The sequence below is a fragment of the Oncorhynchus nerka genome, linkage group LG5 (assembly GCF_034236695.1).
Source record: "Oncorhynchus nerka isolate Pitt River linkage group LG5, Oner_Uvic_2.0, whole genome shotgun sequence".
Classification (NCBI taxonomy): domain Eukaryota; kingdom Metazoa; phylum Chordata; class Actinopteri; order Salmoniformes; family Salmonidae; genus Oncorhynchus; species Oncorhynchus nerka.
The window spans coordinates 62,685,303-62,711,680 of record NC_088400.1 but is presented as its reverse complement, the minus strand read 5'-3'; the positions used below and the strand labels follow the sequence as shown (position 1 = coordinate 62,711,680).

Below are 26,378 nucleotides of genomic sequence, written 5' to 3'. Positions count from 1 at the left end.
GTTGTGACAGATCTCCTAGTTACGGGATACAGGGAAAATAGATTGCTTCAGACTCCAGTGAGTTAAGGAATGGTAATGTGCTGTAACGCCCTAAACTTACTGGCATAGAGGCACAGTGCAACCTTTCATATCTGACCTATGACCTTGCTAGGTCAGACTTATCACCTGGAGGTGAATGTTGTCCTCTGTCTGATGTCCAGTCTACTTTACTCAGGGTTGGGTCTGGGAGATGCCCCTGTGCGGTACAGGACAGGTACTGGTGGAGGTATTTGGAGGTTGTGTGTGTTTCTGAGCATGTGACTCTGAAAATGTTGACCTTTGCCACTGGCTGACCTGTCAGTGACCCTGGAGGTATTCTAGACTGGGATGAAGGACTTCCATCTGGCTCAGTGCAGATTCCTGATGAACTCATGATGAATCTTCAGATGTAGATCACTAGTTATCTAAGACTTCCTCATGCCATTCTAGTACTACGAGAATGACCTCGGAAAATGGTGCTCTTGTCAACTATTCTCTTTAGCAAGAAAACAAAAAGCTGACTGCAATAAAGTAACAGGCAGTCTGGTGGCATGTTGGGGTTGAACTGACTCTCTTCCCTGGGAAACTGACCTCTGACTTTTTAATCTTTGACCTTTACTAGTCTGGCTGACGACCTGTGTCCAACCTCTTCCTCTGCACACCACACAAGATTAGTGCAGTGACCTATAAAATGATCTGTGACTGACATCTAACCTCTGACTTTGATCTTTGACCTCCTCTGGTCTAGCGCTGGTGTCGTGTAAGGACGGGGGAACATCTGGGCAGTGTACTGCTCTATTCTGGGAGAGGGGACATGGAAATCTAAGTTTCTGTTTCACAGGGCTTTCTCTCTGTCACACACAGTCATGAACGTACACACCCAATACTGCTACACACATGTGTTTGCCAGCTGTGTGTGTCTGGTTGGTCAACCAAGCATTGAGGCACACCAACCTTTTTGCTTCACACATGATTTTATGTTGACTTGATATGGATTATTCATCCTCAATGGGACTATTTCACCTGCATCTTTCTGATAAGGATGGATATTTGTAGACATGGGAGGTTGGAAGAGTTATGAAACTAGGTTGTAACCATTATTTCTGAGTTTGTAAAGTGGTTATATTGGTGATGTCATATAACAAGACCGTTAGTTCTGTGTTCAGAGGACCAGTGATGTGTGTCATTTCGAGCAGGAGGTTTTTGTACGGCTCTAAATCACTGTGTGAAGATACTTCTACTGTTGAGATAGTGGTAACTCTTACAGTAGTAAACTGCTGCATCTTCAGCCTGGACTCCACTGATGGTCAGAGTGAAGTCACTCTCAGACCCACTGCCACTGAATCTAGCAGGAATCCCATCTAGCCGTGTCTTTACGTTTCTTATCAGGAGTTTGGGAGCTTCTCCAGGTCTCTGTTGATACCAGTACGCACCCTCATTTTCAATATCCCATTTGTACACTTTAGGGTTGGTTGTACAAGTCAGAGTGACAGGGTCTCCTGGAGAAAATGTCACTACAGGAGGCTGAGTCACAGTCACCTGACCTCTGGATCCTGAAGAGGAAAAATATTAATTGATCAACGAGTATATAAAGGATATTATTTATATTTCATAATATTTTATACAGGGACAGTAATTATTTGAGATCCATTTCAATGATTATACAAGGCGCTCAACAATATGTAATTTTTCCATTGTAAGAGTTATAAACCAACAGACCTTTGAGGCAGCAGCAGACCAGTGTCCAGATGAAGATGGTGATCAGAGTCATGGTTGTCATGGTTTCTGTTGTGTTGAAGGACAGCTCTCAGTCCTGCAGTCTGAAACTCACAGGGCTATAAACACTTCCAGAGCACTGAAGCATGAGCTGCCAATGCAAAGCACCTCCTCTATGGAAATACCCTTCCTCAGGACAGAATAATAAACTGCAAATAATCATCCTGTGAATTGCTTTATATTTCTGTTGTTGACAGTAAAATGTCACGATTGTCAATATTGATATTTGCTGCAAATGAAATGTTCCACTCTGCCCATATGCAATCTGATAACAAGTGACATTGTTGGATGAAAAACATTTTGCAGTGAATTTGGGTGAAGAGACTTTAGAGGCTCAAATCAGAGACTTCATTAATCAGAGTATGCTATATAGGTACATAAAGTGCTTAATGATTGTGGTTGTCCCACCTAGCTATCTTAAGATGAATGCACAGAGATGCTCTGGATAAGAGTGTCTGCTAAATGACTCTAATGCGAATGATAAAACATGAGTATTACCTGCTATAATATTTCCTATATTAAGAGTGTCAAATACTGTAGTTGTATGTGAAGATGTGCAATGCTTTATGAGTATAGTAAAGATGTACAACGCTGTGTGGAGCTGTATGAGTGGTTCTGTTAGTGCAGTGTGTGTTCACTCTTGTGTGAAGGAGGTTGTTGTACGACGTCTCAACTAGACTGTATCACTGTGGTTCACGTTCGGTGAAGGGACCAAACTGCTGCTGAAAAGTAAGTGTTTTTTCCTTTACTACTTACAAAACACTTCAAAGTAACGAAATACTGAACACCAGACATTCCTCTGGAATGTAACATTAAAACGTTCTCTTCTTTCCAGCTGGTCCTACTGTCAGTCCCACGGTGTCTCTGCTCCCCCCCTCCTCTGAGCAGCTCTCTAGGGGCTCTGCCTCACTGGCCTGCCTGCTGACTGACTACTTCCCTCAGGGGGCGCTGGTGAGCTGGGAGGTGGACGGGCTGGAGGTGAGCCAGGGGGTCGTGACCAGTCCAGAAGAAGAGAAGGAAGGCCTTTACAGACGCAGCAGCATCCTGACCCTGAGCAAGGCAGGCTGGGAGCAGGGAGAGCTCTACACCTGCAGGGTCTCCCACTTCCAACACACCCAGGCCTCCACCCTTCGCAGGAGCCAGTGTCTGGTCTAGGACCTACTGGAGGAGGCCCACAACAGGAGCTCTGTCTGGGGATGCAGGAGTAGACGAGGCTCTGGTCTGGTCTGGGGCCTGGTTGGAGCAGTAGTAGTGTGTTAGAGTGTTAGAGTAGTATATTGAGTAAACTCTAGTACTGTTGGGGAGACCACAGTCCTGGTAGTAATGTGTATTTTATAGATTACAGGAGACTTCAATGTGTTCTGTACTCAGACTGTTACTGTGATGTTGCTGCCTGTCTCAGTTCTAATAAAGTTGGATTTGGAAAATAACATCATGGATTAGTTGACAAATGTATTTATTGTAACAACAAATGGAAATGTAGTTGTAGAGGTTAGTAGTTTTAGTCATAACTTTATTCTTTCTCTAAATGAGAGTAAGATATGTCATCTGTCCTGTAGTGACTGTTTGTTGTATGTGCAGTCTGCTGTTTCATGCTTAGTCTCTCTCTCTCTCTCTCTCTCTCTCTCTCTCTCACTGTCTCTCTCTCTCACTGTCTCTCTCTCTCTCACTGTCTCTCTCTCTCACTGTCTCTCTCTCTCTCTCTCTCTCTCACTGTCTCTCTCTCTCACTGTCTCTCTCTCTCTCTCTCTCTCTCTGTCTCTCTCTCTCTCTCTCTCTCACTGTCTCTCTCTCTCTCTGTCTCACTCTCTCTCTCTCTCACTGTCTCTCTCTCTCTCTCTCTGTCTCTCTCTCTCTGTCTCACTCTCTCTCTCTCTCTCTCTCTCTCTCTCTCACTGTCTCTCTCTCTCTCTCTCTCTCTCTCTCTCCCTCTCTCACTGTCTCTCTCTCTCTCTCACTGTCTCTCTCTCTCTCTCTGTCTCACTCTCTCTCTCTCTCTCTCTCTCTCTTTCTCTCTGTCTCTGTCTCTCTCTGTTTCTGTCTCTGTCTCTCTCTCTCTCTCACACTGTCTCTCACTGTCTCTCTCTCTCACTGTCTCTCTCTCTGTCTCTTTCTGCTCTATTCTGGGAGAAGCAAAACCATCCCACCATGACTATGCAAATCAGGGCTGCATTCAGTGAGGAAAAGCATTTTGAACGTTACAGATAGAAGTACAATGAATAGAGCTAACACTCAATGTTCTATTTGACAGATAATGATGTCTGTTCTACACAATGTATTTCTATGTGAACATTCCAGAGATGAAGGTCAATGGTCTGGTAGTAAAGTGGTTGTTTCTATTCGGAGGTGAAGTTATGGTTATGGTTGTGTAGAGGAGGTGGTTTGGTGAACTATGATCCTGTCATGAGTAACCAGGGTAACATTGTCCTGGTGTGGGACTGTCTAAAGCTGTGTGAGGATCTTAGGCTGGCATTCAGTGAACCAGTGTTTCATGTCTGTTGCTCCTCAACACCTGCAGTAGGTCCCAGCTGCAGCAGTACAGTCTCTGTACAGTCTGACTGAGGAAGGTGCTTGTATGACTCTAAATTACTGTGTGAACACTGGTCCACCATATACACCCATACCATAGTAATCTCCTGCATCTTCAGCTTGGACATCAGTGATTGTAAGAGTGTACTCAGTACCTGATCTCCTGCCACTGAATATAGATGGTGTTCCAGGCTGAATGGTTTTTACTGTATAGATCAGGAGTTTAGGAGCCTGTCCAGGTTTCAGCAGGTACCAGCTCATGTCATTACCAATACCTGAACCTCCTGTAGCACTGAGAGACACAGTCTTTCCCAGACTAACAGATTTCATTTTTCAGCATGATTCAGGGAATTATTTGCAGATGACACTGAAATGGAAAAAGTGGGAAATAAGGACTGATTAATCATAGTAATCAAAATCATTGTAAACACCAAACACGAACAAACAGGAGCATAGGTTTCTCAAACTATCTTAAAATATTCTCAAAGCTTCTCTGTCTCTTTACATATCTTGTCTGAAGCAACAGCTCAGAGAGAAGACTTTCCCATTCAAACCTATTAGAACCAGTAGAGAGATGCTGAGACTTTCTCACCCTGAGTCAGGAACCCCAGAGGGGTTGGACTAGGCACTTCAGCTTTGATAGACACACTCTCTCCCAGGCAAACAGACTTTGATTAATCAGCTTGATTCAGGACACGTGCAGATGACTCTGAACTGGAAACAGTGAATAATTTGCTTTGAGTCGTCACAATAATCCAAATAAAGGCATTGGAATCGTGTTCCATGTGCAAACATATAGAAGCCCATTAAAACCTGTTAAAACCAGTAGACCACAATGAGATGCTGAGAGTTCCTCACCCTGAGTCAGGAGGAACGCCAGCATGATCAGCATCTTCCTCATCTGTGGCTCTAAGAAGACTGACTGGACACAACGAGGATAACACTGCAGTCTTAGTGTCAGGAGCAGTGAGGCTCAACAGCTATGGAAAACACCACTCTATGGGCAAACACACCTGCTGGGTGTGAAAGAGAGAGAGGAGACAGATAGATTGAGAGGTAACAGAGAGAGAACTTGTATATCTGTTATTTTGCTGTTAGCTGTGAGTCATTCCATTCTAGGGGTCAACTATAGGAGGATTACTAAATCATGTATTAAAGGGTAGGTTCACCACCAAATAAAAAAATGTGTCAGACATATTACATCCAAAGTGTTGTATCAAGCTGAGCCCAAATTGTATTTCATTTTAGGATGAACATCCCGCTGGTATACCATTCCTCAAATGTTAATAGCCAGGATCCAACAGACTGCACAAATGAGTCGGCCTACAGGTGATGCCTAGCCTAACAGGAGCCTTACTAACTACTGTACAGTGATGACCATTTACATTGACCCCCCCTTTTGTACACTGCTGTTACTTGCTGTTTATCATCTATGCATAGTCACTTCACCCCCACCTACATGTACAAATGACCTCAACTACCCTGTACCCCCGCACACTGACTCTGTACCGGTGCCCTCTGTATATCACCTCATTATTGTTATTCTTATTGTGTTACTTTTAAATGTTAGTCTACTTGGTAAATATTTTCTTAACTTTTATTGAACTGCACTGTTAAGAGCTTGTAAGTAAGCATTTCACGGTAAAGTCTTCAAATGTTGTAGTTGGCGCACGTGACAAATAAAGTTAGATTTGATTTGATTCTCATATTTGCAGGTTGATGGCGCCCTCTTGTGCTAAAATGGTGTCATGCTGAAGTTCAGTTCAGACAGAGAATAGTTATTTGTCCAGTAGTGGCAGGCTCAGCGTCAGCTGTTGGTAGAATTACAGACCGGGCCTGCAAGCTCTTTCACTGCTACTTGACATAAATAACTAGATAGATGTGCAAGGACTAGGGCCCCGTGTTTTGGACAGTCATGTCACATGACCTGGATTTTAACCTTTGTTTAAAGAGTTTTCATCAAACGGTCCCCTTTCTTTTTATATCAGATGGTCCAGCACCATCTTCAAAAAAATGCTTTAATTTTTGGTATAATTCTAATTTATGGAACGGCTTAAAATAAATGTTAAAATCTAGGTCACGTAGCATGGTAGACCAAAACACATGGCCCTAGCAATGACAGAAACATCTAAACACCAACACTCACCAGATATTAGTACTGTAGCATAATGGTTAACTGAACTTTACTGTCGGCAATAAAAATTGACTTTCATCACCTGTTGCTTCAACTAGCTGTCAACAAAATCGTTTTCTGATTGGTTGTACCTTAATTAAAGTCCTCCCTCTCGCTCGTTTGCTTCGCCAGGAACCGTATGCCCAACAGCTTGTAGGCACGCACGGATATTTCGGTGTGTTAAACTTTAAACATATAAAATATTTTTTACGTTTTTCGCTTCTTTTATTGACCGTAACATTTTGATTGGGTTTGTTGTTTGTGTAGGCTACGCATCCCAAAAAATCAACACGTTTTACACGGCGCCACTACAACAATGTTTGCCCAACTTCATAACCGCTATGAGGCTTTGTTGAATGAAAATAACTTTGTGACAGATCTCCTAGCTACGATGGAGGAGAAAACTGGGATACAGAAGAAATATATCGCTTCAGGTAATAGTTTATATTAAATCCACTTGCAATGTCGGACTTTGCCAGTTGCTTGGTTGTAAATGCTGCTCTGTCAATGTTGAAACATTGTAACATCACCCTCTGGTCTAGCCGCTTGTGGTTACTTTCTCGTTATGCAACGTTTGGCAAGGTCGGCACATATGACAGTTATTTTGCTGACATGTCACATTAACTAACTAGCCTACCAGCAACAGTTGTAGCTGTTAAACAGTAACGCAGTCTAGCCCAGTTAGGCCTAACACAAACAAACCATAGAAAACAAACGGTGTCACCAGACCAAATATTGTTTTAACTTGACTGTTTGTATTTATTATGGATCCCCATAAGTTGTAGGCCTAGGCTGCCTACAATATGGTTTTACGACACTCATTTGAAGTAGCAAAGGTCGGATGGCCTAGACTGCAGTTAATCCACTGTTAGTGGTCGATGTAGCTGCTTCTAATGTCTAGCTAGCAGCTGGTCCCTAGCCAAGGGGTGTATTTATAACTCCTACAGAAATACCAACTGCTATGTTGAGATGGCAGATTTTAGGGTGACCTGCTGTCTTCAGTTGAGTTGTGCTCCTTCAGAGGTTGTGCCTGTCTGTTTGTGCCGTAATGCCTACTCATTCACTGACATTGACAACAATGAAGTTGACAAGAGCACGAACAGATCTGGCACCAGGCTAGTTCTGTTGCTGTCGTAATATTGTCCTTTTTGGGGTATTATTGACACACACACGGTCTGCCAGTACTGATGTTTATGGAAATGTCCTGAGAGCAACAACAGAATTTGACATTGGACTGAGGTGGACTTTCTGGTGAGTACTGAACTAACTGGACCTAATATTCAATAAAGAGAGTATATAAGACAATGTACCTTAGAGGTGTGTGTGTGTGTGTGTGTGCGCGCCTTGGTCTGGTCAAGTATGAAGTGAAGTACTTTAACGTCTGGTGGGAAGTTCTCTGCGGCCAATGTGTGTTCAGTACCGGGAGGAGAAGTTTCCGGTAGGATATCATATGTAGTTTAGCTCTTCTGGAGAAGGAACCCCAGCCCATTAGTCTTCCATCAACGTCAGAGAGGGACTCTGTCTGCTCTACCGCTGCCTGTGGAGGGACTCTGATCACGTCACCAAGCATTCAGACATGGTGTCCACTGGGCAACCTAAGCTGTTCGGTGGAGGAAGGGGAAGGCACTGGTTCGTCACTATATTAATGACGCCTAGGACTATTGTCATGTCCAAACTAGGGCTCAGGGAAATTTCCAAGGTTGGGACTTGGCTACTTCAAGCAGCATGGCAAATGAAGGACTGTTATAGCAAGGTATTCAAACAGTCTCTGTTATGTGGGAATGGGTTTTTGATGAAGTCTGTAGCGTCCCGGTCCGTATGTGGGGAGTTCCAGCATGTTTGTGGATGACACTTGATGCACTCCAAATCAGGAATTTCACAAAACACCATTGACACATTTGAGAATAATTTCGATGTGCCCAGTGTTGCTTTTCCAAGTCATAGTTTTGTGACCATATATAGCCGTCTGCCATAACTGAAACTAGTCATGAGTCTTGAAGATCATGAGGTGTATTGATTGATTGGTGTATTGGACTATAACCTGCAGATGAAAAGCCTGGTGCCATATGTCTAAATGATTTCCCTATGCAAACAGGAGCTAAACCAAACAAAAGCCGATTACCTGCTAGCTAGGGTTACAATAGCAGGCAGCAGCTGCTTCTCTCCTTTTCTCTGTCCAGCTCTAAAACTCTGACCCTATTCAAAAAATATATATAATTTTTTTTACATGGGAATCCATTGTACATATGTTGACTGAAATGTGTGAAGGGTTAATTTGACAGACAGTGAAGTTCACGGCTGTAGGTTAATGTAGTTGCTAGTTTGTTGGTTTAGGTTAGAGCGGACCAGTATCTATGTGGAATCTCTGTCTCCTATTCCAAAGTTCATATTCCACACGGTTACACTAGATGTCTTATGTACATTGAATTTGTGAATGTCAGTGTTTTGAATAGAGTTTCACACGAAGCCTTGTCCTGTTTATTCATCCAACATCCTGCTCTAACACACACACACAGACGTATCATTATATGAAGATGCTTTGAAATGTTTCCAGATTGACTGATATCTGGTATGAATCTCTCTGTCTCTAGGTGTGGTCTCTCTGATCAGTCTGTATCTGTTGTTTGGCTATGGAGCCTCTCTCCTCTGTAACCTGATTGGCTTTGTCTACCCAGCGTACCTCTCGTAAGTAGCACCTCAACATATCTAAAAAGGGGTGTTGTCATGCTCACATCTATGCTCCAGGTGAAGGGTTAAACATGATTTATGTTCATTGATTATTTCCATTCATCACTTGTCCTGTTGTCCAATCAGAATCAAGGCCATAGAGAGTAAGAAGAAAGACGATGACACTCAGTGGTTGACCTACTGGGTGGTCTACGGATTCTTCAGTATTGCAGAGGCTTTCTCTGACATCTTCCTCTCCTGGTTCCCCTTCTACTATGCTGGCAAGGTGTGTGTGTAACATTCAATATACAGGAGGCCAAAAGAACATCATCATAGAATCTCTCTCTCAATCCCCCTCTCCTACAGTGTTTGTTCCTGGTGTGGTGTATGGCTCCGGTGACGTGGAACGGTTCTGCTATTCTCTACACCCGTGTGGTCCGTCCCGTGTTCCTCAGACACCAGGCTACCCTGGACAGTGTCGTCAACAACCTGAGTGATAAGGCCAAGAACATTGCTGATACTGTCACGAAAGAAGGTGAGGCACAGACCCACAAGTTAGATTTCTATTGTGGAGATGCGGAAACAACAGTCCCGGCTCCCGACACCTCAGTTTTTCCCCGACGCCGCTGACGCAAATTAGTACTGGTAGAGTAATTGTCACCCATGGCGTGCTCAAATGTAAAGTGACTGCACGTTGGGCTAGAAAATGATCCAGGAGAATCTGACTGCTTCAGAAAAGGCATCTGAAGCAGTCTGACTGCTCCGAACTCTAATTCACATGTAATGTACGATACTTGGTTATCCCGCATCTCTGCAATGTAAATCTAGCTGTACACACACGGTCACCAGATCTGTCAGTCAAACTAATAACTAATGTTTTTATTGTCGTTTTTTTCTTCTCCAGCTGTCAACCAGGTCCTCAAGAATGACAAGAACCAGTGACCGACCGATGTATGACCACAAGCCTCAAAGACGCCTCGACTCCAATAAACACACAGAACCACACAACCGAGTGTGTGATGTCCCATGAAGGATAATGGACCGTGTCATGTGATCAGTGGCCGGTGACCACCCTGCAGCACACAAGGGACTTGTTTGTTTTTTCACATTCTAGTCTGTCTTTTTAAGTTGCATGTATCAATGTTATATGATGAGTTTCCCATAATCCAGTCGTTGTGGCATCTGTTAATCGGCACAGCGTGACTGTTTTTAAAGACCGGTTGAAATGCAACCAGAAGCTTAGGGTAGCCACCACACAATCCAGCTGACCTCTAAACAATGCAAATATCTTAATGTAATCTGTAGCCTACTGTCAGGTAACCCATGTGCTGTAGATGTCTGTGAATCAGTGGACTCTCTCTCTCTCTCGACGGAGACACGTTGACTTCACAAATCCACCCTTAGCCAATTTCCCCCTTTGACCTACCCCAGCACTAACACACCAGATTCAATAAGTCAGACTTGATAAATTAGCTTGTTAAACCAGGTGGGTTAGTGCTGGGCTAGAACAAAAATGGCCCCATAATAATGAATTGGGAAACACGGTACCAGGGGGTAGGGGCTAATGGAGGTGTCTAGGGGTATGTTTGGGATAGAGCCATTCTGAGCTGGGTCATTTCCTACAAGGTAGCCATGTTATTTCAGTCTCTTGTAATTAGTGCATACAGTAGCATGTCTCCGCAATGTCTGCAGATCTGTGCCAAAGATTTTTACTCCATCACCCTGCCTGAACAAAATTATTTATGTATGTAAACTGAACTGGAAAGTATGTTTGTTTAGTACGTTCTCTATTCTCGTTGTCTTTAATAAATCAAACTGGAACTTGAGTAATGTTTCGTCTGTACTCTGTTCACACTTTTCCACAACTGGAGTCTGTTACACCATGCCGTTCTCAATTATTTAGGAATTATGAAATATGAATTTATTTTGGACTATTTAGGAAAGTTATAACTCATTGATCCTACTTTATGAAATACTCCCTGTCAGAGGAATCTGGGAATTCAATTCTCAATCAATTGAACTACCAGAGAGAACCAGCAGTACTGTATATATGACGGCTGGAGTGGAATAGCCCTGCACTAAGATGTTGATATACCCAGTTGACCTGTGCTCAGTACATTTACTGGTATACAGGAAGTAAAATCATCTGGGATATGTTTTGGTGAATGTTCACTCTCAGACAAGTCTGAATGGGATGGCTCTTATGTCCATGCTGGGAGTGTAATGTCTGACTAAACTGACTAATGGCCACACCTACTCACTGTCCCAGGGACTGTGTGTGTTCTCTCTCTGTGTTTGTAGTAATTTGGGAACCTGGCAAAAGTCTAAATGCACTTCCTTTAATCAAATCATAAATGCCAGACTGTGGGGGTGATAGCAGAGCATTGCATGTCTAACTCATCCTGTACTGTCTCTCTCCCATCCTCCCTGAGACTTTTCTCCCCGGCTGTTCCTTTACTCTGAAGACTGCCTTTGCTGTCCACACATACGTGTGTGTGTGTGTGTGTGTGTGTGTGTGTATGGTCTTGAGTTTACCTGGGGGACTGTGGTGTGTAATCCTTGCAGTACTCTAACTCACTGACCGAGGGAGACAAACACTCTTTACAGGCAGTACAGGCTTTAGTTCCAGCGCTGGTCCCGGAGAGATACAGATCAAATCACTTATTTAAAGTACATTTAAACATGTCTTAATACGCTTTACAAACAAATTATAATATACTAATTAAACAAACCTCAAATGAATCAAAAACAGAAACTGCAGACATACAAAGTGTACATTGACACAAAAACATGAAGGGGCAAGACAGAGTGGGCTACAGGGAAATACATGGGGTTAAGACAGCAGTAAAACATTAGGGGGTTCGGTAGGGCAGGAGTGACAGCCAGGCAGAGTGGGCTACAGGGAAATACATGGGGTTAAGACAGCAGTAAAACATTAGAGGGTTCGGTAGGGCAGGAGTGACAGCCAGGCAGAGTGGGCTACAGGGAAATACATGGGGTTAAGACAGCAGTAAAACATTAGAGGGTTCGGTAGGGCAGGAGTGACAGCCAGGCAGAGTGGGCTACAGGGAAATACATGGGGTTAAGACAGCAGTAAAACATTAGGGGGTTCGGTAGGGCAGGAGTGACAGCCAGGCAGAGTGGGCTACAGGGAAATACATGGGGTTAAGACAGCAGTAAAACATTAGAGGGTTCGGTAGGGCAGGAGTGACAGCCAGGCAGAGTGGGCTACAGGGAAATACATGGGGTTAAGACAGCAGTAAAACATTAGGGGTTCGGTAGGGCAGGAGTGACAGCCAGGCAGAGTGGGCTACAGGGAAATACATGGGGTTAAGACAGCAGTAAAACATAAGAGGGTTCGGTAGGGCAGGAGTGACAGCCAGGCAGAGTGACCGCAGGGTGGGACATTGGAGTGGATAGATCGGAGGGGTCTGGTGGGCGGGTCAGTGTGTGGACTGGTGGTTGGATGTTTGGCTCACAGGCTGGTGGCTGCCTAAGTGGGGGATGGTGGGCAGGTCAGTGTGTGGACTGGTGGTTGGATGTTTGGCTCACAGGTTGGTGGCTGCCTAAGTGGGGGATGGTGGGCGGGTCAGTGTGTGGACTGGTGGTTGGATGTTTGGCTCACAGGTTGGTGGCTGCCTAAGTGGGGGATGGTGGGTGGGTCAGTGTGTGGACTGGTGGTTGGATGTTTGGCTCACAGGTTGGTGGCTGCCTAAGTGGGGGATGGTGGGCGGGTCAGTGTGTGGACTGGTGGTTGGATGTTTGGCTCACAGGCTGGTGGCTGCCTAAGTGGGGGATGGTGAGAGCGGCAGAAAGGATACAGACAAGAAATGTACAAATGTACAGGGTTCCAGTCCTAGTGACCTGGTGCTGCAAACACCAGACACTCCATGCCAATGTCCACTCAGAATAGGATTCTTGGATTTGTTTTTATGCCAAGATGGTGGCACCTGAAAGCCTTTACTAACGGTACCCAAATCTGACAGCTGACTTTAATATGAAACTGTGCCTTTAGCCAATAAAGCAATAGGACTTTTTGGTTGGGACTGATCATGCAGTAGGCTAAGCAACCCTTTTTGTTTATCTGCCAAATATAGGCTATAAATAAGTGGGGAGCACCTTCAGCACCCCTACTTCCTGCGGCTATGGAGGGACAGTGGGATGCAACTAGAAGGTTCATTTTCTTCAGTTTACTCCCAAAACGTATTTTGCTGTTAATTCGACAGTCTGGCTAAAGTATGGCTTCACTTGATCTGCTGAAATAAAAACTCGGTAATTCACGAAACCGTGCCCGGTCCTGCGTTTACAGTCGCTAAAACGTTAGCCCTATTTGTGCGTTTCTGTGTGTTGTGTGATGACGCGTTGATCCGCAAGCCATAAGGGGATCGATGGAGACCGGTATAGATGGAGACATACCGATAGAGGGAGGAGAGACATTGTGGCACTAGAACTGTAGTGCATGGGAATATCAAGTAGAGAAAGCGATAAATATAGCTTCAACAAGGAGAGAGATAGAGAGAGAGCACGGGCTGTGAATTCGCGGACGACATGAGAGCTCTACATGAATAGAATACAATGCTTTTAAAACTCAGCGTTTTGCTTTACTAACGTGTTGTCCGAAGACAACCACTAAAACGGGACTACACATCACATTTAGGTATGTAGCACTTAACCACAACCAGATCTATCTTTAGAAAAATCCGTTAGGCTATGTCGGTCAGAGAATGTTGATTATTGTGTGGCGTTGCCTCTCTTGGACAGTTGCCTTGGTAAATATGGGGCAGCAGTTTAAAAAAAATTGCAAACCGTTCATGTTATTTCTACCATATGTTAAAATGTTACTGCGCCATAAACCGTGTGCATTATCTTCAGGAATGCGCGAGAGGGAGAGAGGATGATATTCTATGCAGGGATCTAACATGTCTCGTTTTGAAGATTTGGAGGATGTGATTGCGCCTTTGAAATTATGCCACCGCCACCAAAGCGAGATGGCGAAGTATTTTATGAATGAAAGGGGTAGAGTAGGTTAGCCTGTGACAACAGGCTGACAACAAACGAGGTCGTTTTTAACTCTTACTTTGCCTATAGCATACTCTGCTAGAAGCCCGCCATGGACATGCATTATCTCTCACACACATACACACACACACACACACAGTAGGCTACATTCCACCAACATGATGGCAACGTGACGCATAGTCTCTGACTAACAGTAGGCCTATGCTAAACCATTTTTAACCCATATTTTCAGGCGGTACATCTGGACATTGTATGCTTGCCCGATTAACGTTATATGTGCTGTTTATGGCAGGCTTTCTTCCATGACTATCATTGCTGTGTGTGTGTGTTCCCGGTCCTTGTGTTTGTGTGGGTTCATAGTAGGAGGATGAGAGGAGAGGTAGAGGGATGACAGTAATTCCAGTGATTAAGCTTTGTAGTGTAGCAGATGGTAGTAAAGAGGGATTGGACCATGGCTGCGTGTGTGTAGGTGGGTGTTGGAGGAAATGTGTGTGTCATCTTTCATGCCCACTTTATGGTTGCATCATCACAGTTTGGGGACTGAGCTATGATGAGTGGACACATCAGAGTTAGGGTTAGTAATTGTCCATACTACTGTCCTTTCTAGCACGGGGATATGGTGACCAGCAAGGGCCTGAATTACTGATGTCCTTTCTAGCACAGGGATATGGTGACCAGCAAGGGCCTGAATAACTGGTGTCCTTTCTAAGAATGGCGAGTGAGTGTCCTGAAAGACCCAGAGTTTTTATGAGTGGCACCTATTTCCTTTGATGTTTATGTGATTTTTGTCTGCACCTCAGCTCACACTGGTTGAAGTGTTGTCTCTGTACCTCTCCTTCTCGCTGTCTGTCCGTACCTCTCCTGCTCGCTGTCTGTCCGTACCTCTCCTGCTCGCTGTCTGTCCGTACCTCTCCTGCTCGCTGTCTGTCCGTACCTCTCCTGCTCGCTGTCTGTCCGTACCTCTCCTGCCCGCTGTCTGTCCGCTCCTCTCCTGCTGTCTGTCCGTACCTCTCCTGCTCGCTGTCTGTCTGTCCGCTCCTCTCCTGCTCGCTGTCTGTCTGTCCGTACCTCTCCTGCTCGCTGTCTGTCCGTACCTCTCCTGCTCGCTGTCTGTCCGTACCTCTCCTGCTCGCTGTCTGTCCACTCCTCTCCTGCTGTCTGTCCGTACCTCTCCTGCTCGCCGCTGTCTGTCCGCTCCTCTCCTGCTCGCTGTCTGTCTGTCCGTACCTCTCCTGCTCGCTGTCTGTCTGTCCGCTCCTCTCCTGCTCGCTGTCTGTCTGTCCGCTCCTCTCCTGCTCGCTGTCTGTCCGTACCTCTCCTGCCCGCTGTCTGTCCGCTCCTCTCCTGCTGTCTGTCCGTACCTCTCCTGCTCGCTGTCTGTCCGCTCCTGCTCCTGCTGTCTGTCCGCTCCTCTCCTGCTCGCTGTCTGTCCGCTCGCTCCTCTCCTGCTGTCTGTCCGCTTCTCTCCTGCTGTCTCTCCTGCTTCTCCTGCTGCTGTCTGTCCGCTCTCTCCTGCTGTCTGTCCGCTCCTCTCCTGCTGTCTATCCGCTCCTCTCCTGCTGTCTGTCCGCTCCTCTCCTGCTGTCTGTCTGCTTCTCCTGCTGTCTGTCCGCTCCTGCTGTCTGTCCGCTCCTCTCCTGCTGTCTGTCCGCTCCTCTCCTGCTGTCTGTCCGCTCCTCTCCTGCTGTCTGTCCGCTTCTCTCCTGCTGTCTGTCCGCTTCTCTCCTGCTGTCTGTCCGCTTCTCTCCTGCTGTCTGTCCGCTCCTCTCCTGCTGTCTGTCCGCTCCTCTCCTGCTGTCTGTCCGCTCCTCTCCTGCTGTCTGTCCGCTCCTCTCCTGCTGTCTGTCCGCTCCTCTCCTGCTGTCTGTCCGCTCCTCTCCTGCTGCTGTCTGTCTGTCCGCTCCTCTCCTGCTCGCTGTCTGTCTGTCCGCTCCTCTCCTGCTCGCTGTCTGTCTGTCCGTACCTCTCCTGCTCGCTGTCTGTCTGTCCGCTCCTCTCCTGCTCGCTGTCTGTCCGTACCTCTCCTGCCCGCTGTCTGTCCGCTCCTCTCCTGCTGTCTGTCCGTACCTCTCCTGCTCGCTGTCTGTCCGCTCCTCTCCTGCTGTCTGTCCGCTCCTCTCCTGCTGTCTGTCCGCTCCTCTCCTGCTGTCTCTGTCTGCTTCTCTCCTGCTGTCTGTCCGCTTCTCTCCTGCTGTCTGTCCGCTCCTCTCCTGCTGTCTGTCCGCTCCTCTCCTGCTGTCTGTCCGCTCCTCTCCTGCTGTCTGTCCGCTCCTCTCCTGCTGTCTGTCCGCTTCTCTCCTGCATGTCCCCCAGATACTGCCCAGCAGGAGCATGGATTATGGATGTCAGGATCATCATGGTTTACTATCCTACACTCTGTGTGTTTTGTATGTGAAGGAGGCGTGCTGCTAAGTTAAGACCTGGGAATTGGGTCAATGCAGACAGTCCAGAAGAACAGAGAGGTTAGGCTCAATGATTAGCTGCTAAGCCTAGACCCCTGTGGTGCAATCTGTAACACACACACATGCATAAACACACTTATATACATACAAACACACACACACACACACACACTAAGCCCATCTTAATGTCGGAGAAATCTGTTGGAGTGACGGAATGAAGGGATTGTTGTCTAGAACTGGGATGAAGATGGGTTATGAAGTGGGTTTTAAATGTTCTACAAACAAAGCTTTCTAATGTGAAATGTATATGCGGGACACCGAGATTTGAATGCTTATTACCTCTGTTTGCATCACTCTCCATCACACCCATGCACGGACACGCGCATGCATGCACACCCACAGAGAGAACAGATGAAGCATTGAAGCGGTGTGTGAGTAGATGTGAACATTCTATACGTGTGTGTGTGTGTGAGAGAGGTATAGAATGGAAGACTCCTGGACTCATGTGTACACAGAGTATCAGTATGTATTTTCCCTGGCTGCAGACACACACACACCTCCGCCAGCTGTGATAAGATCTGACAGCAGAAGTCAGCCAAGGGTGTGTGTGGAACTGCATTCATTCATAGGGGCGACACACACATTTGCACATACACAAAAAGCTGACAGGTGTGTGTGCGACAGACAGATAGTCAGTCTCTCGGGCAGCTAACCACTGAGACTGTCAGGCACACAAACACACACAGGAGGAGAGATGAGGAGAAGAGAGCGAAGGACAAATGCTGAGTAGAGGAGTATTGGTCTGTGCCAAAGTGATCTCCTAATGTAGAGATGAAAGAAAGATGGTCAGAGTGAGACAGTCCCATTTGGTAAGAGTGTCATCAATCTCTGTGCCCTAGTGTCAAGAGTGTGTGTGTGTGTGGACCTTTAGACTGAAATTCCCACATTGGTCCATGAATATTAGTATGTCTGCACCGAGTGGTGGTGTTCTAGTTTGAAGTGGGATTGTAATTCCAGTGTTGTCATTTGGTGTTAGAGGTCCTTATAACAGGGTTTAGCCCCAGAGCTGTTCAATAATACACATGCATGCACACACACGGCCAAGAATGCAGAATAGTATTTGAGGAATAGGTTCAGATACAGAAAGATGAGTTAACGGTAGTTAAAAGCTTTTGTTTCATCAGGGATACCCCCTTGTCAGTACATGTGTCTGTCTCCACCTGGGGTCAGTACATGTGTCTGTCTCCACCTGGGGTCAGTACATGTGTCTGTCTCCACCTGGGGTCAGTACATGTGTCTGTCTCCACCTGGGGTCAGTACATGTGTCTGTCTCCACCTGGGGTCAGTACATGTGTCTGTCTCCACCTGGGGTCAGTACATGTGTCTGTCTCCACCTGGGGTCAGTGTCTGTCTCCACCTGGGGTGTGTCTGTCTCCACCTGGGGTCAGTGTCTGTCTCCACATGTGTCTGTCTCCACCTGGGGTCAGTACATGTGTCTGTCTCCACCTGGGGTCAGTACATGTGTCTGTCTCCACCTGGGGTCAGTACATGTGTCTGTCTCCACCTGGGGTCAGTACATGTGTCTGTCTCCACCTGGGGTCAGTACATTGTGTCTGTCTCCACCTGGGGTCAGTACATTGTGTCTGTCTCCACCTGGGGTCAGTACATTGTGTCTGTCTCCACCTGGGGTCAGTACATTGTGTCTGTCTCCACCTGGGGTCAGTACATTGTGTCTGTCTCCACCTGGGGTCAGTACATTGTGTCTGTCTCCACCTGGGGTCAGTACATTGTGGCTGTCTCCACCTGGGGTCAGTACATGTGGCTGTCTCCACCTGGGGTCAGTACTGCAATTCACATATTCCCTCTTCTCTCTGTGTGTGTTTAATACTGTGTCCAGGCAGTAGGGGGCAGCATGCCTGAGCAGAGTAATGACTACAGGGTGGTGGTGTTTGGAGCGGGGGGAGTGGGCAAGAGCTCCCTGGTCCTACGCTTCGTTAAAGGCACCTTCAGGGACACCTATATCCCCACTGTGGAGGACACCTATCGACAGGTGAGACAGGGAGAGGAAGGAAGACTGAGGCAGCGTCTGGGATGGCACCCTAATCTCTGTTTAGTCCACTACTTTGACCATGGCCTGAAAATAGTGCACTTCAGAGAATAGGGTGCCGTTTCAGAATAGGGTGCCGTTGACAGGTAATCAGGGATGGGCAGTAGGCCAACTGCTTTATATAGACGTAATGACCATATATAGTGTGTCCAGAGGGCTATTTTTATCCACTGATCTGATGCACCAAGTCAAATGATACAACTTAGTGATCAAAAGAGCATTGAGTATAAGCAATGGGTTTTTTTTTTCAATGATTGATCATGGATTACCCTAATGATACTAATTGTGTGTGTCTACAGGTGATCAGCTGTGATAAGAGTGTGTGTACGCTCCAGATAACTGATACAACAGGCAGTCATCAGTTCCCTGCCATGCAGAGGCTGTCCATATCTAAAGGACATGCCTTCATACTGGTCTACTCTGTAACCAGCAAACAGTCACTGGAGGAACTCAAGCCTATCTACCAACAGGTGTGTGTGTGTGTGTGTGTGTGTGTGTGTGTGTGTGTGTGTGTGTGTGTGTGTGTGTGTGTGTGTGTGTGTGTGTGTGAGTGTGTTGTAATCTCTCCTTGTGTTCTCCAGGTGATAGCCATAAAGGGGAACATAGAGGCCATCCCCATCATGTTGGTGGGCAACAAGAGTGATGAGACCCAGAGAGAGGTGGAGACTAAAGATGGAGAGGCACAGGTCTGTAACGTAAACAAACAAAACAAAATCTGACCTGGGTTCAGTAGAACTACATAATGTCAAATACTTTAAAATATCGATTCAGTTTGGAATAGTGCCAAAAGTGCAAACCCCAAGTTAAAAATCCCACCTCAAAGTAGTTGATCTGTGTATATTTTACCCAGGTCTGGTATTGACGGGCCGATTTGCTGTAAAGCGAATTCCCGTTCTACTTTCTCCTGTTAATAACAATAATCTAATGAATCCTATTAATAATCCTACTGTGTGGTCTTCAAGGCGACCACGTGGAAGTGTGCGTTCATGGAGACGTCAGCTAAGACCAACCACAACGTGACCGAGCTGTTCCAGGAGCTGCTCAACCTGGACAAGAAGAGAAACATGAGTCTCAACATCGACGGGAAACGGTCCGGAAAACAGTCCAGAGCTGAGAGACTGAAGGGGAAATGTAGTGTCATGTAGAGAAGAGGGTGGGAGGGAAGGAAGGAAGGAAGGAAGGAAGGAAGGAAGGTCACAAGGAAGACAGAAAGTGAGAGGATAAAAGACGCACAGAAGAGGGGGAGAGGAAGAGAAGAGCGAGACGGAGAAGAGTGAAGAGAGGACCACTGGTGGGTTCTATACCTCACCCTCTCAGTATCCTCCTCTCTCATCTCCTGTCTGCCTGACCAGGGTCCTAACCCTCCATACAGTCCCACTGTAGTGAAAAGATTAGGGGGGGTAGTCTGAACACGACTCGAACCCGCAACCCTGCATCTGTCAGCATCAGTCCAACACCTCAGCCATCACGCCGTGAGGTCCCAACCTCTTGGCGAGGTCACTAGATGTTACACTAGGGACACTCCAACATGTACATATCCTATGAATACATGGCCTCCCTCCCTAAGCACCTCTGAAAGACACAGACAGTATACCCCCTAACCGTCTCTGTCATCATGCTAAATGGAGAATCCTCTCAACTCCTCATTCAAGTGGCTTCAAAATGGATTGAAATCATTACTTGAACTGGAGAAACGTTGAACTTGTGACATCAACAATCCCTCTAAGACTTTAGCTCAGTGACAAACAAGGGAATGGCAGTGGTTCACGTCTGACTTGGAATCCGAGGAAAGGGAACCTGGGAAAGAAAGACTGAAATGTTAAGAAGTCTACCTGGGACACTTGGTAGTTGGACTGAAATGATAAGAAGTCTACCTGAGACACTTTGGTAGTTGGACTGACATGTTAAGAAGTCTACCTGGGACACTTGGTAGTTGGACTGAAATGTTAAGAAGTCTACCTGGGACACTTGGTAGTTGGACTGAAATGATAAGAAGTCTACCTGAGACACTTTGGTAGTTGGACTGACATGTTAAGAAGTCTACCTGGGACACTTGGTAGTTGGACTGAAATGTTAAGAAGTCTACCTGGGACACTTGGTAGTTGGACTGCAATGTTAAGAAGTCTACCTGGGACACTTGGTAGTTGGACTGAAATGTTAAGAAGTCTACCTGGGACACTTGGTAGTTGGACTGCAATGTTAAGAAGTCTACCTGGGACACTTGGTAGTTGGACTTTGGTTGGATGGACGATGGAGTGGACTTGGAACATGTGAAGAGGTATTAGAAAAGTTTGTTGTGGGATTTGGACTGGGAATACTGCGGATGATGTCGTTGGGAATGTTTGCGTCGGTTGGGATTTGGACTGGGAATACTGCGGATGATGTCGTTGGGAATGTTTGCGTCGGTTGGGATTTGGACTGGGAATACTGCGGATGTCGTTGGGAATGTTTGCGTCGGTTGGGATTTGGACTGGGAATACTGCGGATGATGTCGCTGGGAATGTTTGCGTCGGTTGGCTTTGGCCCTTGTTGTTTCATGTGAGGAGCCTTTCTGTTGGCCTTGTGTTTCCCAGGCCAAGCTGCTGAATCCTCTTCGTACACAGAGAAGCACAGAGAGGATGGAGTGACGACTCTACTCGGCGGAGGGAAGACACTCGATTAGTTTAATGCCATGCAAATACCATCACATTGCACTTAATGTCACACACACACACACAAATATAAATGCACACACACGCACATGCTTTTTGGAGACCAGTGGTCATTCACCAAGTGTATTCCTACATAGTATGTAAATGAAAAAGGAGTGATGTAATTATATTATTGTCCCAAACACCTCTATTGGTTTATGTAACGCAATAAGGTTGTTTGTCAAAGTACAGAATATATATATATATATATACTCCAGATGGAAGTTGCCCCTAACCGCAGATCTAGGATCAGCTTACTCCCCAAATAATAACTTTAACCATTAGGGGGGAAATGCAAAACTGATCTTAGATCAGCATTTATGGCCACAGTCATCCTACTTACTATACAGGAGAGCTAAAAGCACAATCATTTGATTGACGTTGTGTTTTTGTTTTACCATGTTCCGTTATCTATCTTGCAGAATAAATGACGGCCAATATATTTTGGACAGAGGTGGGGGAAGGAGGGAGCAGCTCTCCTGTAGTTATTATTCCAGGTGACTTGTAATGTGTACAGTGTTTAAACGTGTGTGTACAGAGCACCATAAGGCTGTGGGTTGGTTATATAGCACGGTATTGTAACAAAGCAGACAAAAAGGTTAAGCTGCATCGCAAATGGCACCCTATTCTCTAATAGTGCACTATTTTTTTGGACCAGAGCCCATATGCTCTGATCTAAAGTAATGCACTATATAGGGTACCATTTAGGACATAAACTATGTAAGGGAACCCGGATCTAAACTGGACCCAAAGAAGTAGAAAACACCACTTCATATCTCTCTAAAAAAGAAGCACGGAATTGATTAGTGTTTCAACCAGGGATTTAATTTTCAATTCGGAATATTAATTGAAATTCTGTTCATAAAAGGAAAACTCTGTCATTGGAAAAACAATGAGCAAATTGAATAGACTGAATTAGAAAGGGAATGGTCTCCATCACTGTGTATAGGGTATTGAGAAGGTACGTTGTGTTGCTATGTGCTGTGTTATACTTATGGCCCAAATGTTTTCCTGACCTCATGCCCTGACCAGGAAAACGCTGATCCCCAGTTGTAGGCTATAGCTAAGGCTCAGTGTTGTTCCTGTTCAGATCACATGCTCAGGAAAAGGTCCTGGATCTGATTAGAAAACAGTGTTATAGTGCAGTATTACACTAGAACTATAATAAAGTATACAGTCATCTATTATTCAGATCAGATTGACATAACCCACATTTTAGTGAATTATGTGAAACATTCTACATCAAATAGTATCAAACTAGGATGTCGAGTGTGTGTGTGTGTGTGTGTGTGTGTGTACAGTGTTAGATTGAATAGGCACAGACGCCTCTACCCCATCCTCCCACAACCGGTCTCATTGCATCTGCCAAAGGCCAATATTCAGTGTGTGTGTGTGTGTGAATGCGGTTTTATGAAGTGTCGGTCAGAGGTTCCCTGTGGAGATGACCCACACGTTCTGCATGAGTCAGACTGCTCAGGCTCATGCACACACAGTGGTGGAAAAAGTACCCAATTTTCATACTTGAGTAAAAGTACAGATACCTCATTAGAAAGTTACTCAAGTGAAAGTCACCCAGTAAAATACTACTTGAGTAAAAGTCTGTATTTTGTTCTAAATATTCTTAAGTATCAAAAGTCAGTGGACTTGGTCAAATATACTTAAGTAGTAAAAGTATAAATAATTTCAAAATCCTTATATTAAGCAAAGCAGATGGCAACTGTTTTCTGTTTTTTAACATGTACAGACATCATTTACAAAGGACGCATTTGTGTTTAGTGAGTCTGCCAGATCAGAGGCAGTAGGGATGACCATGTGTTCTCTTGATAAGTGCGTGTGAATTTGACCATTTTCCTGTCCTGCTAAGCACACATGTAACAAGTACTTTTGTGTGTATGGAGTATGTATGTATGGAGTAAAAAGTACATTTTCTTTAGGAATGTAGTAAAGTAAAAGTTGTCAAAAATAGTAAAGTACAGATACCCCAAAAAAACTACTGAAGTAATACTTTAAAAATATTTTTACTTAAGTACTTAACACCACTGCGTGTACACGCACACATATATAAATACACAGGCATACCAATCAAACAACCTTTGTGCCATAGAAACCTCATTATCTGCGTCTCATGCGGCACCTGATCCCATGTGATTCTGGTCAAAGTAGTGCACTACATAGGGAATAGGGTGTCGTGAGATTTGGACATTGTCTGTTTTTCTGCACTACTGTGTCACCCTATAACCCGTCTGTTGTACACTTCCTATTAGTTTTACCACTCCCCTTCACTCCACATCTGCAGATAGCTGTAAATAGCAATTAGTTATATAGCTGGAGGTGGATATAGACTCGATAGAGGATTTAGGAACGTTAGGGAATGGTGACATCATGGCCCTCTTCAAAGGATTGTGGGTAGTGTGGTTCTCTTAGGAGTGAAAAGGTAGAGCTGCCAACTGTGATTCCACAGTATGTTATTAGAATCAGAGAAGGGATGGGCACTGAGGAAGATCTCTCACCTCATTGGATGAGCACCTGGGGGACTGGCCAGAGTCCAAATGGGCGGAGTCCTCCAGAGATTAACCAATGTGAGGGTTTCTTTTTTTCACGTGTAGAGTGCTGGATCCTGTCTTGAGATCCACACACACACACACACACCTACTTTCCTCACAAATATATCAATAACATGATTTACGTGAAAGTCTGATTTTGTTGTATGTCAAGTTACGAATGGGTTCAAAGAGCATTCCTATAATGACTCAGGAATGGACAAAGAGGCTGCTGTATGGCTGAATCAAAACCAAGATCGAAACACACAACAGAGCTGATATGATTCTAGAATAGATTATACAAGCCAGAGAGTTGTCTGTTCTATGTAGTTTCTACCTGAAAAAGCCCCTACATCCTTTCACTGATGTGTGTTATCAGAAAGTCATGTTGCTGGAAACTGGGTACTGGTCATGTTGCAGAAGAGAAGTGGCACAAAGGACTATGGGAAGAGTAGTTCATTGAGTGTAGTTAATCAGAAACATGTTCTCGAAACTCATCCTACCAGGGATGCAGTTTGGAATTTTTGCATCAACCCAGATCATACTATCAGCCCAGAAACAACTCCTTGCCCCTAGCATTTCAAATATCTGAAGGGACTGGATAGGGGACAGGGTTAACTATTAGGCTTTGGGGAACTTCCGCCATATTGTTTACACTTGTCTGCTCTGCCAAACACAAAACGTGGAAGTGCCTCAAAGTTGTTTCTGGACTGGGCCTCTGAGGGGTGAAATGACTTCTGGGTAGTGTAGTTCTACTAACCTCTGTCCTTCCCTCCCTGCATGGCCCCAATAAGTGTTCCCAGCCAGCATGAGAACTAATAAGGATGCAAACTGTGAAATTAACATATTTGTATTTTATTATTATAATTGTTCTGCATTAATAATGGCTTTGGTTTGAAAAGGGTAACTGTTTTTAATCTCTTATTGTTTTTGTAAACATTTTTAACATAATGATCATGTATAGACATTTTTATTTTATTTTTAAGATAGTTGTTATTATAATGAATTATTATTCTAGCCATTTATTCTAGCAAAAGTCTTCCAACTATAATGTATTGTGGCAATGCATCCTAACTATAAGATATTATGTATATGAAGAAATTATCATATCGACTCTGCAAAAGGATTTTCTTAATAAAAACAACAGTTAAGAATCTGCCTCTTGTGTGATATTTCCTTTCACAATGTGTGTGAAATGACAGAAAGATGACCTGAAGACTACTGTTGGCTCCTATATTGAGCACCTAGGATTATGCTTAGTGGGCTGACATGGTCTTGCATTGTATAGATCAAGGTTTCCCAAACCCGATCCTGGGGCCCCCATATGGGTGCACGTTTTGGTTTTTGCACTAGCACTACACATGGATTTAGTACTGTAGATATGTGGTGGAGTAGGGGCCTGAGGGCACACAGTGTGTTGGGAATGTATTGTAAGGAAGAGTAGCTGCGGCATTGGAAGCAGCTAATGGGGATCCATAATAAATACAAATACTACACAGCTGACTCAAATAAGCAAAGCTTGATGATGAGCTGGTTATTTGATTCAGCTGTGTAGTGCTAGGGCAAAAAACAAAATGTGCACCCGGGGGTGTATAGGACCGAGTATAGGAAACCCTGGTATAGATAACCGGGTTTGATACCAGGTCGGTTACGTTGACTGATGGTGCGCTCAACACAACTCGGAACTAGTAAGTCTCCGACTTCTGATTTTGATGCATGCAAGACCCCCCACCCCCCTCTCCAAAAAAAGACCAAATTAAAGAACTCTGAATGGCGAAAAATAATTTGGAAAGGACATCCAACTCAGAATTACAAGTCAAACTCTGGCATCCATCTTAGAGCCCCGACTTCTCTGACCTGAAGATCACTGACATCACGATTTTTCCCAATTAGAGCTTGTTTCTTTTCAGAGATCCCAGTTGTCTTGAAGGCACCATGACAACAGCTTGCAGCCTCATACTGTGTCATACTGTTCTCCACTCCCTGACAGCATGCCTGCAAAGCAAAGCACATTCTCTCTTTCTCTATCTGCTTGAGGATTCTTCACCCAATGTGGTTGCTATGGCGACCCAGTGACGGCTACGGTTGCCGCGTCAGAATGTGGTGTGACCCAGGTGATGCGTTACGACAACCGTAGATCTTCTAGGCAGAGTGTGTGTGTCAGGCTGTAATGTGAGGAGACCTGACGTTAGCTGCCCTCTGTAGGATCTTAATGAGGGCGACACACACACTTCACGTGCCTCTGGGGTTACACAAACACACTCTTGATGCCATCTTTGTGTAAGTGTAACTAATTAGCCACTAACATCTCTGACATAATGCTGTTTACATACAACACCCATCAACACTGTTTTAACATAATCAAAAACACAAACACAGTAGACCCTGTTTTAACATAGAGACTATAAAACAAACAACACACACACCCGGCCCAGGGTATAATGAAGTTAACAGCCA

General features: G+C 45.1%; 2 protein-coding genes and 2 long non-coding RNA genes across 4 annotated transcripts; 3 read left to right on the top strand and 1 right to left on the bottom strand.

The window, feature by feature from the left end:
- Positions 1 to 973: 973 nt before the first annotated feature.
- On the bottom strand, positions 974 to 2,229 carry LOC115129834 (uncharacterized). The gene is made up of 2 exons (XR_010463984.1): positions 1,738 to 2,229; positions 974 to 1,571 (listed from the first exon to the last, which is right to left on the bottom strand). It is a non-coding gene; the product is annotated as an uncharacterized LOC115129834 (long non-coding RNA).
- Positions 2,230 to 2,415: 186 nt separating this feature from the next.
- LOC115129882 (uncharacterized) lies at positions 2,416 to 3,224 on the top strand. Its single transcript, XR_010463985.1, has 2 exons — positions 2,416 to 2,523; positions 2,630 to 3,224. It is a non-coding gene; the product is annotated as an uncharacterized LOC115129882 (long non-coding RNA).
- Positions 3,225 to 6,601: 3,377 nt separating this feature from the next.
- zgc:101744 (Receptor expression-enhancing protein 6-like) lies at positions 6,602 to 10,989 on the top strand. The gene is made up of 5 exons (XM_029660579.2): positions 6,602 to 6,930; positions 9,088 to 9,181; positions 9,311 to 9,449; positions 9,530 to 9,698; positions 10,068 to 10,989. The coding sequence occupies exons 1-5, from the start codon at positions 6,813 to 6,815 to the stop codon at positions 10,103 to 10,105; spliced, it is 558 nt and encodes a 185-aa protein (XP_029516439.1). The 5' UTR covers positions 6,602 to 6,812; the 3' UTR covers positions 10,106 to 10,989.
- A 2,432-nt stretch (positions 10,990 to 13,421) lies between these two features.
- On the top strand, positions 13,422 to 25,092 carry diras1b (DIRAS family, GTP-binding RAS-like 1b). Its single transcript, XM_029660576.2, has 5 exons — positions 13,422 to 13,820; positions 18,482 to 18,634; positions 18,991 to 19,161; positions 19,273 to 19,377; positions 19,654 to 25,092. Exons 2-5 carry the CDS (start codon positions 18,497 to 18,499, stop codon positions 19,834 to 19,836), a joined length of 597 nt encoding a protein of 198 aa, XP_029516436.2. The 5' UTR covers positions 13,422 to 13,820; positions 18,482 to 18,496; the 3' UTR covers positions 19,837 to 25,092.
- The last annotated feature ends 1,286 nt before the right edge of the window (positions 25,093 to 26,378 follow it).